General features: G+C 42.8%; 1 protein-coding gene across 1 annotated transcript in view; it reads right to left on the reverse strand.

Moving 5' to 3' along the window:
- Positions 1–10675: 10675 nt before the first annotated feature.
- The window catches only part of LOC116699206 (potassium/sodium hyperpolarization-activated cyclic nucleotide-gated channel 2), a 35356-nt gene continuing 24021 nt past the window's right edge, over positions 10676–22010 (reverse strand). The window contains exons 5-8 of the mRNA XM_032531689.1: positions 17883–18029; positions 17410–17650; positions 17160–17324; positions 10676–16665 (exon numbers count right to left, since the gene is read on the reverse strand). Of these exons, the coding sequence (XP_032387580.1) occupies positions 15716–16665; positions 17160–17324; positions 17410–17650; positions 17883–18029 (1503 nt within the window). The 3' untranslated portion in view covers positions 10676–15715. The remainder of the gene's footprint in view (positions 16666–17159; positions 17325–17409; positions 17651–17882; positions 18030–22010) is intronic.

Consider the following 22010-nt stretch of genomic DNA (forward strand, 5'->3'; position numbering starts at 1 on the left):
TTAAAGGCCAGTTATTTTATGGATCGGGATACTATGCATCCTGATAAAGTTCCCTTGGCCTTTAGAATTAAAATACCCCCCCACCCCCCACCCCCCCATCATCACATACCCTTTACCATACATAGAGATTGGCATGGGATACTTTTCCTAAAATCATCTCTCAATGCAAATCAAACCTGCTATTAGTCCAACTGAAATAAAACCATTTTTTTATTCCTCTTTTTAGTCAACTTAATTATGGGCATGTAAACTTATGAGCACAACTGTAGCTGCATTCCATGATTGTAAAACCATCACTTCCCATAAAACTTTACAATAGCTCCAAAATAAAGCCAAGACATGTTATGATCATATTTGTTAGATAAGTCACATAAGTCATAGTTTGTTGTCGGTCTGAACTGAATTTGAACTTCAATAGTATCTTTTCTTCCCAACATGCTGCGATTTCTATTCATTCGCTATGTATTACACCGCCCACTGAGCAGAGTAATATTATTAGCATATTAGTTTATAAATATTAGTAGCATAATCAAGTTTTGCCAATCACCTATTTGCACACTAATTTCTGTGTCTACAAGCTTTCTAGTATGTTAAAGCCTGTAGGTTTCATTGTCATACCAAGTCAGATGTTTTATGGTCATAGCACAATTTATGGGAAAGACATATTGCAGATATAAAATAAAGAGACACACAACAGCAATGTGGTCAGATTCACAAAATGCCATCGGTGACCAGAGGCTGTGACCATAAAAACATGGCATTAAATCTTCAGCCTACTTTTTTTCTGTTGAATACTGGAACCTGCAACACTGTGAAGCCAATCTGTGATATGAAAAACATATCAGGCTCTGATTTTAAATACATGTCTCCAATCTACTGCTTTAGTTTTAAATAATGGTTTTATCTTTTATTTTTGGTGCAATCTGGTTTGTTTTAATGAGTCCGTATGACAGCTGTGGAGTAACCACATGCCTCATCCTCCTTCCTGCGCCCATCGCTCCCTTGGGTGGTGAGGGTGCATAAGTGTGTGTTTGGTGGTGGTGATGGTGGAAGCGGGCTGGAGACAAGCTGTGAGTCTTGGTGTGGGGCTTGTGGGTAAATAAGAGTCAGAAGGAGGAAGAGAGCTGGTCCGCAGCTTTACCCTTCCAGTGACTCAGCAATTCCAGAGATGATTCTTTTTTTGTAAATAATCCCCTCTTCTCATTTCTGCTCCCTTCACTCCTTATCCCCTTTGCCCTTTTCACACTCACATCACTGCCTCTTCCCTCCTCGCTCCCAGTAATCATTTATGTCTCATTACCTAATTGCTTTTGTACATAAAAATAACATTTCATCACCGTAATGACTCGCAGTTAAGAGGGAGAGCACGTTTGAAAACTCATCACCACACATCCTTTGTGCCATTGAGTCATTGTTTAAATTCAGTTGGTTTGCGGTAGGATTTTCAGCTGGAAGACCCATCACTGACAGCGCTCATCTGTTTAGTGCAGAGAGAGATGTCAGTGGCACTTTGCAGGGGACGCAGGGACAGAAATAGACCATGCTGGGATATCTGAGGAGAGAAGAAGAAAGGAGAGGCCCTGGGTATTCTGCCAGATTACACCGACTCTCCGGCATGGTGGGGTGGAGAATTAAAGCCAACAGAGACAATGAGGAGCATGGGCGTGCACTGGGTCATGTACTGAACTCTGTGTGTGTGTGTGTGTGTGTGTGTGTGTGTGTGTGTGTGTGTGTGTGTGTGTGTGTGTGTGTGTGTGTGTGTGTGTGTGTGTGTGTGTGTGTGTGTGTGTGTGTGTGGGAGAGAGAGAGAGAAAGCAATGAGGTGGCTGCAGCAGTGGTGGTCTGATAGAAGACAGAGAGAGGAAAGGAAAGAAAATGAGCTTCCTATTAGATTAGGATGAGACAGCACTACAGAATACAACAATCAGTGGAGAAGATTTGCAAGAGAGCACATGTGTCATGGGTATAAAATGGAAACTCAGCACAAGATATTGAAAAATTCCTTCATTTGTATCAATTAGCAGCTACATTTTGGTCCGAGGACTGACTCGATGTTGACTTGATAATCAGACTGCTGTTTAGTTTTGCATCACAAGTCACTCAGATGTTGTGTTCTTGCAAATTCCTGTTTAGGAGAGCAGTGACTGATGCATCTGCCCACTTACAGTCACTCATCACAGGTTCTTAAAATATATTTTAAGATGTGTTTTTTAGGCATGCTTTAATGAGATATTGACAGAGAGGAGAGAAGAACATGCAGCATAGGCACCTGAGCCAGACTTGAACCGCAGCAGCTGCTCAGTGTTCTTTCAGGAAGACCTAACTATTAATTATGCACTCCTGAATCAATTCAGCTGTTATCCTAATGAATGTATATTTTATCATGCTGTGTATTACTGTCGCATATTTGCACCTAGTCTCTCTCTGATCAAAATGTACCTCAATGTAAATCCAACGCTCCACCCAACTCGATTCAGCTGTTGGAGGCATTCACCTTCCTGCTTAACCAATCAGAATCGTTACACAATGGCAAGGGTCAATCACAGAGTCACAACCCTGCTTTAAAAATCAGTTTCTCCCTTTGCTATCAGCTGTCGTTGCAGGCAAAGAGTGCAACCCTCCACCCCCCCTTCCACCTCCGGTCCTCTCCTCCAGCTGGCCAGTCTTAAAGTTAGTAAGTTAGTGTTAGTGTGTTAGTGTAGTGTTGAAATCGTCAAAATAGTGACAAACGCTCTTTGGCAAGTACAAATCTCTACTTTCATTAATTTTGGGGCGTCTTTTTCAATTTTATAGCATTTGGAGAAAAAATTGAAGTGGTTTTGAAATAGTATTGAGTAAAAGTTGACATATTCCAGTCTGTGATTATCCATCAGCATTCATTACTTTAATTTTAGTCTAAATAATTCCTAATTTCTGTTTTCTAACTCATTATTACATTAGGTATTATTTCCTTGTGTATTGACCAAAAAATCCCAAAAGTAACTGTAAAACTAAAGTTAATAATTTAGTGTTACGTAGTGTTGAAAATGTCAAAATAGTGACAAACATTGAAAAAAAGAGTCAAAAGTGTTGAAAAAAGAAACAAAAACATTAGAAAAAGATAGAAAGCATCAACAAAAGGGTTGATTTTCAGTTTTGATGCAAAGACAACACAAGGGTCAAGCCTTGCACTTGTCTTAGTCCCAAGCCTTGTTGGACTCGGAAGTCTCCTGGACTGGGCTATTGGGAACAAGTAAAGTTGTCTCTGGCTGCAGATTTGGGATCAGTTGTACAGAACAATGCCTATAAATTTTACAGATCAACTCTTTAATCACTATGTTAACGTTGGAAAGACACTATTGCCTAATGTGGTCTTGAACAGGACTCGATTTGCTCTGGACTCGGTCTTGACTTTGTCTCAACTTCCTTTGGACTCGGTCTTGACTTGTCTCGACTTCCTTTGGACTCGGCCTTGACATTGTCTGGACTTCCTTTGGACTCGGTCTTGACATTGTCTGGACTTCCTTTGGACTCGGTCTTGACTTTGTCTCGACTTCCTTTGGACTCGGCCTTGACTTTGTCTCGACTTCCTTTGGACGGACTCGGTCTTGACATTGTTTCAACTTCCTTTGGACTCAGTCTTGACTTGGTCTTGACTTCCTTTGGACTCTGCCTTGACTTTGTCTCGACTTCCTTTGGACTCGGTCTTGACTTTTTCTGGACTTCCTTTGGACTCGGTCTTGACTTGGTCTCGACTTCCTTTGGACTCGGCCTTGACATTGTCTCGACTTCCTTTGGACTCGATCTTGACTTTTTCTGGACTTCCTTTGGACTCGGTCTTGACATTGTCTCGACTTCCTTTGGACTCGGTCTTGACATTGTTTCGACTTCCTTTGGACTTGGTCTTGACATTGTCTCGACTTCCTTTGGACTCGGTCTTGACATTGTTTCGACTTCCTTTGGACTCGGCCTTGACATTGTCTCAACTTCCTTTGGACTCGGCCTTGACATTGTCTCGACTTCCTTTGGACTCGGTCTTGACTTGGTCTTGAATGGACCTGCACTTGGACTTAATTAAGTTGGTCTCGACTACAGCCTTGCCTTGTCATGACATCATCACTGAGCCGGGCTCTCAGGCCCCCCAAGCGTCCTCAGATTGGAAACAATGCCTCTCTCCATGTCCGTCCAAATTCAAAGGGTTTATCATATTATCCATGTCAGGTTGAACAATGGGTCACCATGACTGGTTTGGCTTTTTCTCAAAGCTCACTGTGCCCAGACCTCACTCCTACTCGTTCTCATTACTCACTACTTATTTATACAGTTTGACATATCATATAAAGGCCAGCTAGATAGATCATTACGCATGCCTCATTTGGTTTTGTCAGGATGACATGGGTTACAGAACATAATGAATGACGTGGAAATGAAACTGTAATGTTCAGGTTTTTTCATCTCTAGCTTATGTTCATCATGGATGCAAGTATCGGCTTAGCATGAACGCAAGAGAGAGTCATCACTTGTTTATTTGAAAGGTAATCTAACGATTTAACATGTTAATTAGATCAGACCAGACTTAATTCTCTTGAGCTAAAACTAGGCTTTGATTTCTGCCTGCACATCCTCTTTTTACAATACATTCAGATTTTCTCCCAGTAGCCACTGCGGTGAATTGCTTAGTGATGATTGATAGTTTGACAGGCTCTGCCATTGTCTGAGTGGTCTAATATTTTGCATATTTCCCTACTGAAATACATTCTTCAGTCTACTTTGTCCCAGCATGTTTAGCCAATTATTCTGACCAGTGGGGGCATTTAAAGGTCCCCCTGTTTTTTTTTTCCTCCCTGTCACTGTATATAATTAGCTGGGATCATTTCTGTGTACTTATTTAATGATCAGGTCACAATGCCACAGTTTCTCAGATAAACATAATTATTGTCATTATTTTAGTAACGAATTTAGCATGAAAAAGAATCTCTGGATCAAAAACACAATGTAAAATCTTGGGTTTTGCAAGTTAAAAAATAAAGGTGAAGGTGGAGAACTCCTCAGGACTTTTAGCAAGTTCTCTGAAAAGGATTAGACATTCAGCAGGCATGAAACACTAACGTAATAGACCTGGGACAATAACCCGTCAATAATTGATCAAACATGTACATAAAGATGAGACAAGCCATGCGTTTAAAGATTCATAGAATAAAATAGACGGAGATCGGTAACCAGTTGAAGTATATTATACAGCATTCACTTTTTTGCACACGTCCACCTGAAATGACATTAAAAACTTGATTTCAAGTTTTTAATGTCATTTCAGGTGGAAGTGTGCAAAAAAGTGCATGTTTATCGGTAATTTAAGTGTAATTAAAATCCCCCTCCACTGATCTCACATGCAACTTTTCATGTAACTCAACTCTAGTCCATGCATGTTTTTGGCAAAACTGTAAAACTGTGGTAGATCTAACTTTGTGTGACTGTAAGTTAGTTAGTTACTAAAAAAACAAATAAAGATAAATATGTCATGGTGAGAAACAAACCAATATTAAGACCATATGGCATACAGCGAAGGCTCATTAGACATTATGTCTTTCGGGACATTTCTATTGCCTGGAGTTTGTGTTTGCAAGGTCTGTTTGTTTGAGAGAGAAAGAGAGAGAGAGAAAAGGGTGGGATGGACCCGGGGGGGGACATGTGTGAATGTGATGGATGCTGTGGGTTCTCTATCTTCCCAACAATTAGACCGTCCCTGCTGTTTCCCCCTCACACACAGTGGCCTGCTTTGGATGCCTCAGCACACATCAAATTTACTCATGCCATTTAAAATCACTACTAGAGATTATGTTTCTGCACAGGGTGCAGGATCCCGCTAAAAATGCAAGATCCCCTGCCCGTGTATCAGTGATTATGGTCCCATAGCCAAACACAATGACGGAGCGGAGCGGTCTGGCCCTCGGGCTAATGCTCAACAACAACAACTAAAAGCTTGACACTGCCAGAATGAAATAGCTCTGTTAAAAGGGTCAAAGCAACAAATTGTATTCCTCTGTTTTCTGTCACTTCCCCTCGGCCTCCCCTCACATCATCTGAGCTGGTCGTTACAGTAATTGTTTTTATGCACACAATTAATCTGCTTAGAAATGGGAAAAATGACCTTGTGGTTTGTGCAAAGCTAATTTTGTAATGCAGTTCATTTCCCAGTGACAAGTGCGTCAAAATGAGAGAAATCACTCGCACGGGTTTGAGTTTTGCATTAATATAAATTGCACTTTTAATGGCATGTAAAGAATATGAATCATCTTATACAGTACCTCACAAGAGGCTTTTTTTGCATTAAAGAAAACGTCGGGTATTTTTTTAACCTTGATCTTCATCTATTCTAGAGCGCAAATTCCACATAAACTTCAGCTTTACATAACTCATTCAGGCAGCTAGTCGATCCCTACGCAGTTAACTACAACAGCTAATCCAGGGGACTCATTTCTGTTTACTTCAATCATGCTCAGAGACAAGCATTTGAAATGAGTTTCTTTCCAAAGGACAGGAGGCTGTCAAGATGAGTGTTAAGTGGGACATGCATTATTCAGCAGAAATTATTGTTGCTGCATGAGTGTAAATGCTGGCGAGGTGATGCCAATTCTTGGCAGGGATGTTAAAGTGTATGTAAATGGTCTGCAGTATTCATTTTCAGGCGTGTGTGGACAGGGTGTTGGGCTGGTGGTAGGTTCAGGAGCAGACACGGAGGAAAGGTTGGGAAACAGGAACAGAGGTAGGAAAAATGGTCCAAAGAAATCCTCTGGGACTGAGAGCGGGCAGACAGGTGGGAGGCAGGTCCAAAAAAAGACAATTAGGCTTGTGTAGGTAGACCGGGCACCCAGGACAGAAGCAGGGATCCAAAAACACAACTTCAAAAATAGCTTAAATCTGAGATGATAGCGGAAGCTAATCAAGCCAAAACCCCTAGGGATGGCCATGGCGAGTGTTACCACTGTTGGTGAATGGACGATCTGGCAGAGACTGGTCGGAAAGCCGGGGTTTAAGACAGGAGCGGGGATTGCCGGATCTGCTTCAGGTGTGTAGGCAGCCACAGGTGTCCTGACGAGGAGGGCGGAGCCAGGAGCACCATACCCACCCAGCACAGGACAGAAAGAAGGCAAAACAAAGAAAAAACACAAGGGAGAGGGAAAACAGACAGGAGAGGCAGCAAACCAAACCATGACACAGGGATTAGTCATAGAATAAAGTCAGAATAAAGTCTGAATTCTGACTTTATTCTCAGAATTATAAAAAGTCAGAATTCTGAGATTAAAGTCTGAGAATAAAGTCAGAATTCTGACTTTAATCTCAGAATTTTGAGAATAAAGTCAAAACTCAAATAGATTTTTCACCAGCGGTCCTAATCCTCTTCCGTTCCAAAAATTAGCGAGGACCAACAAGTTAAGTTCAGATAAGATTGTAGTATTCATTTCATCCTTGTGCATGTGCATGATACAAACAAATCGGGGGCCCACTCATAAAAACATTACTCCATGGCCCTATAAGTGGTCAAAAACTCTACAGGGTGCCTTCCAATTAATAGATACAGCATATGTAATGACATAATAACACCCTTAATCACACAGCGTAAAAAGAGTGGGGTGACTTTAATATGTGCTGTGCACTGATGAGTTAATAAAGTGTGTGTGTGTGTGTGTGTGTGTGTGTGTGTGTGTGTGTGTGTGTGGTGTGTGTGTGTGTGTGTGTGTGTGTGTGTGAGTGTGTGTGAGTGTGTGTGTGTGTGTGACACAGTGGGTGAACTAGCCAACAGACCCTGACAGAACAGATGAGTGTTCAGAAGCCAAAGCATTGTCCTGGCTCTTTGACTTCAGTTGGCACACAGGTGGAAGTGGATGATGGGATGAAACCAATACGGGGGGGGGGGGGTCTTAGTTTCCTGTCACAAAACAATCCCAGCTGAAACAGCCTAAAAACCTGAAGGAGACTAAATGTTTAGCAAACGAAGCAAAAAAGGAAATAAGAGCTGCCTGGAGATTCTTCCTTCCATGAATCATATTTCATGAATCATGTTTCCTGTTTTCCATATTGCTGGCATATCACCGCACTACTCTCTTTTCTCTCCTTCTTCTTTTTTGGCCAGAGGGCTCATGGATGTTTCTGGGTCGTCTGTAATGGGAAGTGTTTAGCAGAGCAGGCGAATGAAGCGCCGCTCCGGCCAGCTGCTCTCCTCTGCTGCTTTTTCATTTTTAAGAGAAGAACAACGAAAACCATAACATTAAAAAAGGAGTTGCTGAATTAGTTTTCATACCTTGCAATCTGTGTCCAGGGACTTTCTCGGGAAGCCACATTTGAACGATTCATAATTGACATAAAACATCGTATGCATGAGCTGCAGACCGTATGCAAGATGTGCTCTTGTTAGGGCAGTTGATCTCTTCCTCCTCTTCCTCCTCTTCCTCCTCCTCCTCCTCCTCCTCCTCCTCTTCTCCCCCAAGAGACACATTGCTCATTACATAATTTGTTGATGTAAGCAAATAAACAGTAGAAATAGTGGAATAAGTAAAAGTGTCAGTAAGTCTTTGCATGACAAGTCTGAATCCACGTCTCGTATTTTTGGAATATTATTATGTAATGGATCCAAAGAGTGTATGCATTTTGAACCTTTTTTGAGTCATGCATTATAATATACATGTGTGTAGTGTGATGCAATATTGATGAGAAAGTAGTACTCATATAAAACAGTTAACAACAACAATGCTTGGCCACATTTTGAACGATTTTGTTGCCACAATACAAGATACCATAATGACAATACAAAACAATTATAATACAGTTGGATTTATGTGTATGATGTGAAATATTTGTAAGTTTTTCACCAGGGATTGTATATTGGCACAGCTGCTAATTCTTAATTCTTGGATTACTAGACTCTTTGCCATTTCCTGTCTTTAGATGCACGCGTGCAGTAAGTTTAGTGAGTGTTTTACAGCTGGATAGGGGTCATGTGATTTACAGGCCATGTGTTTTTGGATAAGGGCTGCGTTGATCAGTTGGAGGAAAATCTCTTGTTTTGTTAAAACAAATAAAACACTCAGGGGCCAAATATTAGAGAGGACCAACAAGTTAAATTCAGATGAGATGACAGCGTGTCCTGTCTCTGATGTGTGTTGTTCTCTTGATCATTTCAGCTTGACGCACTTCTCACATCCTCCCCAGCCCACAACTGTGCCGTTGCCCGCGGCTGTAAGATGATGTACTGTATCGCTCTCTTCTTTCCGTGTGTCTCGCTCACTGACTCATTCATGGACTCAGAGCTTGGACCAAATGCTAATCCTGGCATTCAGATTTAAGGTGTGTGTGCTCTGGATGCTCCCCCGGCCAAAGCCGCCTCAGCTGAGCAAATGTTCGGGAAGAAGGGCGAACGTTTGTGACTCTGTCTTCTTTCCACACACACACACATAAAGTTCCCTGTGCACAGCCACACTTGCAAAGGTGACAACAATAACAAACTGCACATGTCCTTATGAATTGCAGTAAAATGCTGATTTTGCTGGTAAAAAACCCAGGGGAAACAACTGTTTTAGCTTCTAAAAACGGGCAAATTAGGGCTTTTGCGTCCAGTCAAGGAACAGTGGAAACTGGGAAGGAGATGGATGGGAGGGGGGTGAGGTTACCAGTAAGCAGCTACATAAGCAAATTGCCCTCTGGAGGTAAACAGCCAGGGGGGGTAGTGCGGGAGACGTTGATGATTAATTGAAGCAGGACAGCCAGGGACACAGTAGAGGACCAGCACTGCAGAGGAAACCACGTAGAGGACAATCCTCGGCCATATACAGGATGAAACTACACACTCAGACCACTTATAGCTTCACAACTCGGTGTAGAATCTACCTGCAGCCACTATCAGTGCATGGCTTCCTCATTGAATTACAATGAAATGGATAGAGAGAGGGACAGAGACAGTGTGTGTGTCCATAGAGCGGAAGAGAGAGAGGACATTATGTCACGCCAAGGTAAAATTACGTACAAGCACTGCGGATGGCCTCACTCACATTTGTACCAGCTGCATGTAGACCTGAGGAGGCAACCCGATTGGTGTAAAGCTGTGTGTCCAAACCTCAACTTGCATGTAATTTTTATCTAATTTTTATCTCAGCATAGCGGACAGCGGGGGGGGGTGGGGGGAATAGACAGAGAGGAAATGGGTGGGGGCAGCTCCCAGGCTGCAAGAGGAGTGTGTCCTTGGACTGCCCTCATCTCTGACGCACACTCCCACCCACCGTTTCTCAATCACACACACACACACACACACACACACACACCTGCCACTGGTTCATTTACTCTCTCTCCAGATCAGACCAAACTAGGGCTTGCATGTGCGCACACACACACTCTTGGGTACAGGAATTAATACACTTGCTGCTGTGTTGTTTGCGTTAACACACACACACACACATACTGGGAAGCTCTTAGACTTAGCTCAGACATCTCATCAGGGATGCAGCAGAGCCCTTGTCTGCAGAGAGAGAGAGAGAGAGAGAGAGATCTGATCCTATGTTGGGTAGAACGAGGGTGGAGAGGTTGGTGGATGGTGCATGTGTATTGCAGCTACCAATCGTAGGTTAAATGGTCACATACACCGCAACCAACACAGCATGCGGGCCAACAAAGACACACCAGTGAATAAAAAGTCCACACACGGAGGTAAGTATGCCAATGCGCTCATCTTTTTATTGCACAACAATGTATCGTCTTTTTACGAACGCTTAAACGACATTGCCACTGACTGACAGACCAGCTTATTGAGAGAGACCAAGGTGTGGCTTTTGTGTTCTCGGCCAGCAGAGGTGGTGGACAAGACAGCCTTTTGGACGCAGGCTCAAATCAGCCCCCGCGCCCGCTGCTGCCAGCTGTGCATCTCAGTCTGAAAGGACTGGACGCATCCCAAGTATCCCCCTGATCCTTTGAGATCGATTTGGAAGTGCTGCGTCTCGGGCTGGGAGCTGATTTGTCCCTGGATTGTAGACATCAACTTAGCTGGAGTTCGGAAAAAAACTTGAACCTTTTTGTCAAGAGCAGATGCAGAGCACAGCCTGAGATGGTTGCAGATTGGCCTCCAGAGAGAAAGAGAGAGAGAGAGAGAGAGAGAGGACACACGCTGTGTCAGATATCTGTGCTGTTGTCTACATGGTGCTGGTAAAGTGTGTCTGGATGCCCACACCGAGCTGCTCGTGCAGGCTGTGGAATGCTACTTAGTCTAGGGATGTGCTGGAGTCTTTTCTAGGCGCATTACAGTGTCGCTTTTTTAGAACAAGTTGAGTTGTGACCGTGTCTCGTGGGTTTCAAACCCCTAAATGGCATCATATTCTCAAGTGGGACCAACGTTATAGAAGGAAAGGCACAGGAACACACACACGCACGCACAAACTCAAGCACACGATACACAGTCCTGAAGCAGAGAGAAGGCTTAAGTAAGCTAAGGAGGCTACAGTAGCTACGACACAAAGGTTAAGACGGAACAAAATCATTGTAGAGTAGTTGGTACACGACAATGTCTAGATTTGAAGGTCCCACTAAGAATCGTACACTGCTTAGATAAGAAAAATACAAGCATGCACTCTCCTGTTATCTGTCAAGGTAACTCAACCTGGGAGCCGAGACTGGGACTGCTGTGAGTCGTGAGCCAAATTCAGCCTTGGAGAAATCATTTTTCTTTTTCTTTTTTTTAATGGCAAACCAGATTATTGTGCAACCAGCATCAGAGTTTGAAGACCTGTGCAGCAATTTCATATGAGAAAGATTTTCCAGCATGTGCACAGTGTAGTTTGGTTCTTGTAATTTGATTTTATTTATGGTTTTCTTTGTCACTTTTTGGCTCTGCGCATCAAGCAGCTCATCTAAGCTAACGTCCAGACTGCCGATATCCACCAGAAGCCTGTCAGAGCTCACCCTCTCACTGTAGAAAATGTTTCTTTTACAGCAGGTTGTGGTAAAACACGACAATGTGCCCCACATCTCTGTGTATACCATGAAAGTACAGAGTACAGCGCGCATGGTGTTGCTCACACCAACAAAAATGTGCAATTCTGTGTTTCCCAAATCAGGGAAAATTATACATACTGACATTGTCATTTAAATGTAGCAATACTAGTCTAGTTGTTTTTGTTGTTTTTTTGTTTTTTTTTACATATATTGCAAGTTGAAAATAAAAACAAATATTTGCATTTGTACAGGCACATACATACCACAAAAATAGACTATGTGGAAACTAGATACTAGGCACAAGGTATATACAGTCCGTGTGCATGGGGCACATTGCAAAAACAATAACCAAACAAAATATACAGACAAATCAAAGACACTTTTACAAACAAAAAGAATACCCTGATTTGCTAACATGTCAACACCAAGGCATTCGGTACCCTTAATATCTGGTACAACAAGAATGAGAGGTTTGAAACTTAGATATTCTCAATAATTGTCAGTCAGTGTCTATGTTTGAGGGATTTCAATCCCACTTCACAGCAAGGTCCAGAAGAAGAACCACTAAACAATCGCACTTTGAACCCCCCGTCATCAGGCAAATACAGCGCTATATCACACACACACACAGTTCGTCAAGGGGGCTGGAAGCCAACTAACTGAACGCACTTGTGACACAGACACAAAACAGATAACTGACAGAAGTATGTGCTTGGCCAGGGCTGTATCAGCCTCATGGCTGAGGGTTGAAACAGAGTGGTACTGATCAAAGTGTCTGGGATGCCATCCTATGAGTGGGAGTGAATTACACACTACAGTATCTTACTGGATGGATGCGATGAAACAGAGACGGTGCTTGATATTGCCTGAAACGTTAGCTCTTTAACTCTCCTTCCATCTTGCTCTCGCTGACTGTGGACTCATTCAAATAATATCAGCACAGTCCTGGTAGCAGCTTAATAGGGCAAACTCTGGTATTAGCACAAAGGAGTAGGGAAGAGGACCATTTGATTGCACTGGAACAGCATTGAAGCACACAACAGCTATTGACTCAAATGGACTCATTTCATTCACATTCGTATTGGCATTTTGGCATGTATACTTTCCCATAGGAAAAAAGCAATACAAAGTTCCCATGTTGCTGATGGAGTGGGTTGCGGGTAGCACTGTGACCCAGGTAGGACAAAGAACAAGGTTTATTGCATGTTACTGATCAAAGGAAAAGTGACAATGAGCCAGGGGGTTGGATAATGAAGCCCTTGGATAAAAAACAATCACTTACACCTTGTTTTATGATTTAAACAGCTCAACCAAAACGGCAGCGAGTTTCCTGAAGGTTATAACTCCACTCGATAGACCCTTGTTTTTTCAACGCCAATCAAAATTCAAGGGGAATCTTTCAGCACAGTTAAATCAACAAGTTGATTATGGGAGTATAGACAAGTCTACATACTGTTAATCAATAGACAGCCGTGTGTAGCAAGCAATACATCTCTCTGGAAAGGTGGCAAACCTGAGTGAAATGTCCATTGCATCGATTTTACAGTTTGGCTCCGGATCGATGGTCAGAGCTGGAAAAATTTGGACGCAGTGTTTGTTTAACACATTAAATCAGCTGTTTTCTTTCCCAATTGGATTCACTTTTTGTCCTTTACAGCTTAACCAGTCAATGGATCCAGGAGAAGTACTGCACCCGTTGTTTCTTTTTTATAAGAATGGAGCATTGATTTTCATTTGGATTACAAGATTGAGGCGCTTAACTAAATGTCTTCAGTGCTCGCTTTGGACAGAGGAGTTCAAAGTGGTTTACGACTCACTCTCGCTCACGCCAATCTCGATAAATTAACTAAAACAATGGGTTCTCTGGCAATATATCTAGGGATAAGGTGTGTGGGGGAGGGGGATGACGTACAGGTTAAATACAGCAACGTTCTACTCAAAGACGCATCTTCAAACCTAAGAAGATCACACAGACACTCAGCAACACGTACAGCAATGCCCACAACCCCCTTGCATCATAAAAGCCTCTTGGACTCTCTGTCCCTTTATTTACATGGCAGTTTATATCTGATTAGCTGTCTTCCTTCTCCTATGGCATACATTCAGCAAGAGAAGGCTTTTAGGTTCAACAGGATCAGAATATTTAGAACAAATATAACCAAAAGCCTCAACCCAATCCCGAAATTTGAACAATAGGTTTGTTGGGGATCGAAATGTTGAGACGTTTGTGGGAGTTTTGGATAATATGGGGCACATAAAGACTTTGATATGGATTTTTTTTTTTTTTTGATGTGAGGCATTTGTGCCCTATATTGCCCAGCACCATTGATCTTACAATTTTAATATCTTCAAATGGGCTTTAAAGTGACGTTTTGGAGGATCTGATTTGCTGAACTCAAAGCGTGGATTCCTCCTGGGACTCCAAACCCATTTTGAGCAATTTCTCCCGTCTGGTTTTTACGAAAATGACACTGCACGTCCTCTCATTCCCTCCCAACATTTTTGGTTAAGGTAACAACATGGTCACTGGATTACAATACTTCAAGTGAAGCCACAATAGCTGCTGGATTCTTTAAGATTTCACATTAAAAAGAAAACAAAAGGAAAATCTTCCTGTACAGCATATGTATAGATATTTATATTCATATATATTTAAATATAGGCGGGGTAGAGTATTGCAGAATTATATTGCATGTGTTAATCAATAAACCTAGACAAAAACAAGCAAGTATACAGTATGGGTTGTTCACAAATGATTCCTTTCAATAAAGCTCAGACTATTTAACCACCTTTACTTTCAGGGTTACAATCAGTGAGCTGACAAAACAGCTGCCCGCCTCCCAGGTGTTTCACGAAAACAGGTCATTGCCACTGTCAAACCAATCGCGCTTGACAAAGCAAGTGTTGAGTGTGTGTGAGTCCATTCTCTGAAAAATAAAACCAAAAACGTACCAACAAACTCCCACGCACAAACTTACTCCCACATATATACATACACACAAACCAAATATATGGCTTCTAACGTTGAATCAAGGCAGTTAAATAAATGGCATTTTCTTCTATGTTTCTTTTTTAGTTGATACAGACACAACCACACTTTGTGTTCAAGCTCAACTTTGGTTTGGGTAGATACAATGAATATAATATCCCTCCGTACTTTTTTCATCAACTATTTACAAATCGATGTAAGATCGACCAGCGGTCTAAAACACTATTTTTACTACTATTTTAAACAATATGAAGAGCAATGTGTTCTTTTGCTACGACAGCTTATACGGAAAAAATTACACTCAAAACACTTTTTGAACGCTTAAAATGTCATTGTCATTTGATCTCAAGTCCCTGATTTTCATTTTTAAATCCAGCTCCTGCTAGATTGCATTGCATGGATTCTACACAGTATGCAATAGTTACATGAATCTTACTTTTCTTCAGATCTTTACAGTAAAGACAGCGATATACAGTAGGTGTTTGGAAGCAGAGTGTTAGGGGTGATACTAAGACTAAAGGTGCTGGTACAGTAGACCAGTTCAACCTTAAGTTATACTAGTTTAATTGTATAGACTCCTCCTGGCCAAAGTGTCTCAACTTTGAGTTGCTCTTTTCCTTCGGCTGACACCAGCACACAGTGCATCCAGGTCGAATGACTGGTGGCCCTGGCGGTAGCTGATTGGTCATTTAGCAGGCTGACAGATCAGCTGGACTGACCCAAAACAAACAGATTCTCCTACAAAAAAGGCCTCTTTCCTGAACTCTACCAGGGTCACAAGTTGGAAGACAGCCGGGATCTGGCAGTGTCTAGCTCTGGAAGGCTGACAATTGAATCTTTCTTGGGAACTCCAGTGTCTGGAGGTCCTGATCCAGCAGCTGCTGCTACTGCCCCCATTCCAGCGGGTCCGCCGGGAGGGGGTGTGGAGGCAAAGGCCACCCTTTGTTGAGCTCCTACCGATCTCCCAACCCCCGAGGGCCCTGGCAGGCTGGGGTGAGAGGACTGAGGTGGACCGATGGAGTTGTTGGATGTGCGGGTGGATGGTGGGGGGCTAGGGGCTGCAGAGGCAGCTTGTGGTGTTCCCTCCTGGGGGAGGGAAAGCTGGGAGGCGGACAGGGCTCGGTTATCCTGGCTCAAGCTACCTGTATGAAGGGAGTGGGTGCTCTTGTGTGAGGCAGGCCTCTGCTGGGTCTGTGTGGGGCTGGGTGCATGGTGCTGTACTAGGGACAACTGGGAACCCGAGGGTCCTGCGTTCGCCATGTATTGGAAAGTCCGTCCTGAAGCTGCGAGCGGGCTTTGGACAGGCGGGCTGGAGATTGCAGATCCAAACGCCCCTCCGAACGCCTGAGGGGGTTGAGACTGAAGAGGAGACATGGAGACTGGGCTGGCCAGGCTCTGCATCACGTGGAACCTTCGCACCATACGAGGAGACTGCAGAGTCCCTGGACCCACCAGGGGACTCGCCATTTGAGGACAAAAGCTCATGGCCACAGCCTGCTGAAGAGTGGCGATAGCGGAGCTTGACTGCGGCTGGCCGGGGGGAGCAAAGATACCGCCGACAGAAGGGGTCATAGACATGGCCCGCGGTCGCTGCAGGTCCACCAGCTTCACCATCTCCCGGTCGTACTTGACAATCTCTTGAATCATCTCGTTCTCCTGGTTGTTGAAGACGCCCGAGTTGAGATCGTGCTGAACCTTGTGCAACAGGATGGAGTTCTTTTTACCTGCAGAAATAAATACACGGATTGATTATTAAAGGGCTACCAACAGAGATGAGAAAGAATGAGGCAAAGGGCAAAAAGCAGAGCAATATATGGAAACGAGAGGATTTGGAAAGAGAGAGTTATATGAGTTAGATGTTATGTCCTTCACATCAGGTACATCCTCTAGCAGAACAAGCCCTGGGGGAAATGGATGTGTCACCCTGTACTCTCATCTACTGTTACAGTTTCCCCTGTCATTCTGAGGGAACAGCATGGTTCATTTTACTTTCTATTTCAACATTCATTTTACTGGAAACATTTCCTAAGCCCAATTTTATATTGTTAATATTCTTATATTTGGGTTCATTTCAGAGTTTTATGCAATGACTTACAATAATGCGATGCATGGGTTACATGCTGTTGCACTGCTAGTCATATGTCTGACTGCATCATTGCACACATATGTCAGCCTCTAAGCCTCTGTACTGTGTGCATGCAGTGGAGGAACGATTTACCAATGCGGTCTAGACGGTCGATGGCGACAGTCTCGAAGGCTCGTCTCATCATGGGATATTCTTCCAGCACCTCATTGAAGTGGTCAACAGACAGAGAATAGAGTCGACAGTAAGTCTCAGCTCGAACGCTGGCTGTTCGCCGACCCCTCGTCAATAAACAGATCTCTGAAACAAGGAAGGAGACAGTGCGTCAGCTATCGAAAAAGAAACCACCCGAAAATCTATGTGCAAGCCCCAAACTGTGTCCTACCTCCAAAATAAGAGCCGTCAGAAAGCTTCATTGCCAGAGTGCCCTTAGTGATGACGCTGCAGACTCCGTGCTGAATGAAGTACATTTTCTTACCGATGGTGCCTTCCCTTATAATGTAATCATGCGGCTGGAACACCTCAAAATGCAGCTTGGTCAACATGGCCGTCACAAAATTCGGCTCTGCGTTGGCAAACAGCGGCATGGATGCCACCAGCTTGCGACAGTTGAAGTTCACGATTTCCTAAGAAAAGGCACATTGATTGGACACACTCACCAAGCTGCAGTCAAGTGTTTCTTTCTGCATGCATGAATGGTGAGTTCAGGGATTTGAGTATACATGTCAACCAATACAGTATGGGAAGTCAAAGATCACAGTGAATCACTTTAAGCCACGCAAACACAAATATAATCTTACAGTACAACTTTATGTGTAGAAATTGTGTGTCCTATACAGTAGTGGGTTTATGTCTCACCTCTCTGAGGGGCTCGCTGAGTTCTCCCAAAATGCTCTCCTCGTCAAACATCTTCCCTTGGTATCTGTGCTCATAGTAGTCATGGATTTTCTGTCGGAAGTCAGACGGCAGCTTGTGGAAGGACATATACTGCTCCACTTGTTTGTACTGAGAGGGGACGGGACAAACAGAGATAATGTTCTGTTAATGCAGTGCACATGATGATTCTGATAACATCTTGTATATTTTTTCACTGTAACATGGTATTTTTCTTAGTGTCAGAAAAATAAGAAAAAGGAAGAGGATCCAAAACCAACAATGCATCAATCCCACCAACAAGTCCTGTCTGTGTAGACGAAACTTGATATAGCGTAATCGTCGAAATCGTGACAAAAAGATCCATTGCTGTCCAAAAAATATTCATAACACATCAATGAGCCACACTGTTGCTCTGGGTGACACTAGAGATCAATGCCTCTGTTTATTTCTTGCAGCAGGAACAACAATTCCACAAAGCCAGTGTGACAGCCATGCAGAGATATTTGAATATGTCTGTATGAAAGCCAAAAGCATTGCAACATTTATTGTTTCATATGTTAAGTAAGCAGTTACACGTTTTGTTTTTTTAGCTACACTGATATCGACACTCAGCTGGCAGTCCAATGCAGCAGCCTGGCAGTAAATCTTACCTTCCTGAAGGGTATAGTGTTCACTTTCTATTTGAATTGCACGATTCAAATGTACGGCCATTTGAAAGGCTGTAATTCATGGTGCTGTACTGAAATTTATTGCATTTTCCTCAGTGGTTTTTCGAGTGTTTTATTTTTGGATGGGACAAACAATTTCAGTGCAAACACCTCTCAGTATGACACATAATTCAACAGCACCACAAACTACAGCCTCCAAAAGGGATGCAACATAGCAATGGAAATAAACCTGGTTTATTTCTGAGGATGATCAACAGCGTTTTCCCCATCTTGTCTCCAGTGTGCAACAAACACAATACAAACTACACAAAACCGTTCAAGCACTGAAACTGTCAACTGAAATGAACACACTTGCCCTTTGATCAAGATCAATGCTACCTGCAAGTTAATCAATGCCAGATCAATAGAAACCGAAGGGTCCAACACAGCAACAACACAAACAATCAGCTCCTATCGTTGAGGTACAGTATGCTAATCCCAATCCAAAGTGACCACTGGCAAACCGAAAACAGTAGCTGTGTTTCCATCCACACGTTTTCATCTGAATTAAGTTAAATCGAATGAAAAATGCTTTATCGTAACAGTAAAATTTGATGGAACGTCATGAATATCGACTCAAAGAAAACACAGTCTCATTGGATTTTATCATTTAGGTCATTTTATGGTTAAAACCCGCCACAAAACAAAGAAGAAGAAGTTGTAGTTTATTTCGCCCAGTATTTCCGCTATGTCTGCACACATGGAGGGTGTCAACAAAGACAGATGGAAGTGGACCAATAGGGAGACGAGAGACTTTTTGAATTTAATTTATCAGGAATTTGCAAAGAAAATGGCCGACAAAGGTTAGGACAAGCCGTGGGACGTCCTCCGGAGTAAATGGAAGGCCCTCAAACAGTGAGACATGTCTCAAAAAAGAGTCGCAGTGGTGCCGGAGGGACAATAAAAGACAAGTTTCATCTGCATCGTCATAGCGATGTGTTGATAGCGTCATTGTTATGTTATTATAGCTTGATATGTCGCTATCAGCTGGCACATAAGCACTGTTACAACTATTATCAACGTTTGTTGAATGTACTGCAATTCAGTGCGAAAATGAATGGAAACCCGTGAGTTTTTTTTCCCGAACTTCAGATAATTCGACTGACAAGTGGATGGCAACTTAGCTTCTGTGGCCGGCCTGCAGAGGAGGGGAGTGATGGATGTGGCGGTGAACAGAACAGACAGTAAACTGTTGAGAGAAGAAGATTTCTCCTTGTACTTTGCTGTCAGACTGTGTGCACTTCAACTCAAATAGAAAGCCTAATAAGACTCACAGCTCAATTCTGCACCTATAAAGCTCTCTCAAACACAATTTTGAGAGGCAGTGAAAGCTCAGCTCACATATTGTGCGCTCATAACTTTCAAGGACTGAGGAAGTCATGGTCCAAACCGCCTCTATCCACTTCGGTCCTAAAACATGTGCAGAGGATGAACGCCACAAAGAACTGTCAGCTGGCATCAAGTGACATCTCCTGACGATGTCTTCAGCAGGTTAGCCTTGGAGAAGAGAGACCGCCCCACAACTGGAAGGTCCCAGGTTGACTTCTGGTGATATTGCAGCCATGTGTTCTGTCAGGGGCCCTCCAAGCAAAACAATAAGATCCATCTACCCATACACTAAAAGCTCTGGATCCTCAACGGCATCAGACAAATGCTTGAATTGGAAATTATTTGTAGTCTGAGAAAGACAGACTGGCCCCCTGTCTCCAAAAGAGAGACATATTTGGCAAACAAAGCTTTCTATTTCTAACTGAAAACTTGTGTACACAGGAAGAATCCTCCAGTATGGTACACGGCATCAAAACCCCCCCTCCTTTTTGACAGCAGTACATGAAGTCACAGCTAAAAAGCCTCCCACTATATTGTAATTCCAGCTAATAGTCTTTGCACCTGACACACCAAACTAAACAGACCTGACCCCGTGAGTACCATTTCATATAACCAGTAACTCAATTATCTCAACTGAAGAACAGTATTTACAGTGCAGTCAGAAAGTTGGACATTTTGTTGCATTGTTGGATTTTATATGATATGTTACCTCTGGGGTTAGAGTACTTTAAATTGACTGTGATTACATCCACAGAAAAAGAGTAGGGAGATGGAGACAGGAAGTAACAAGTTAACATAAAGTAGAATAAGTCTTTTATATTTCATATTTGGGTTCAAATCCTTTGCTGTCAATGGCTGGCTGAACTTTATGACCCAATGACATCAGCAGACACTTGGCATCCTCTCTGGTGAGGCTCTGCCTCTTCAGTTCTTGCTTATTTCACGCACTTTTAACTTCAGTCTGGTATTGAACAAAAGAAACACATACTCAGTTTGGATTGTGGTATGTTAGGGTATATTACCTTGTTGCATTTTCATACAAGTAGGGGCATATATAAGGCTGCAAGTCCAAGATTGCTCACTATGGATGTTAACCCCCATAAAAAATCTTAGCCCATCAACACCCACCACTCGTTTAGGAATGGTCTGTCTGACTTAAAAAGAAATCGATTGTTTTTGTTGGACCCTTGCGATAAATTTGGAAAAACCTTTTTCAAGGATTTAATATTTCTGTTGAACTGCAACTTTATGATTTGAAATTGAGTGTGGAATGCTTTGTTTTCAAGTTTTTAGACATTCACCATTTTAAATCACATTGTGTTGCATATCTCCTGATTCACCTCCTGACCAAGCATAGGGCCCAAGAGTCTACTCCACAAAAAGTTATTATATTACGAGTCTGTAAAAGTTCTAATGCTAGCATCTCACATAAGGAAGAGTGGTACAATCTTAAACCCTCAGTGTCTCTATTCTATTTCAAATCCAATGTGCTGGAGCCAAAACAGTGAAGCTGAATACTTTCTGAACTGCATGTAGGTTTAATGCTACCACATAGTCTTTTTGCAGAGGGGATGTTAATATACAATACCCCCACATTGCTAGGCAAGAGAAGTATTGTCACTGTGCCCAGAAAAATGCGTTTTTCTGACTGATACCTTCACCCACGCTGCTACCTTCCGCCATATAACGCAAACATAATTAAACCAAACATGCAATATTTGAATTATTCAGCATCTAGGTAAAGCTTCTGATGGAGTTACACATTTCAGAGTCTCACCTGCATGAGTGACTCTGCTTCCCGGCATCTGCAGATGGAGAGCGGCCTGAAGAAATGACCCTCTGTCACAACACTTTACCCGACGTGTCAAAAGCTAACGTTGCAGCGGGTGAGCCTTTCTCAGGACAAGAGTGTTGATTGTGAACAGAGTGTAGGTGCGGGGCGGTTCGGGCCATGCAGCTGTGGTTAGGCTGTGACTCGGCTAAGTCTGAATGAATCTGATTGGGCTTAGATGGTGGCGTTTAATGACTCGACTTTAAGAGCCGTGTCACAGTTTGGCGTATCGATCGAACGGGC

The sequence above is a fragment of the Etheostoma spectabile genome, chromosome 12, assembly GCF_008692095.1.
Source record: "Etheostoma spectabile isolate EspeVRDwgs_2016 chromosome 12, UIUC_Espe_1.0, whole genome shotgun sequence".
NCBI lineage: Eukaryota > Metazoa > Chordata > Actinopteri > Perciformes > Percidae > Etheostoma > Etheostoma spectabile.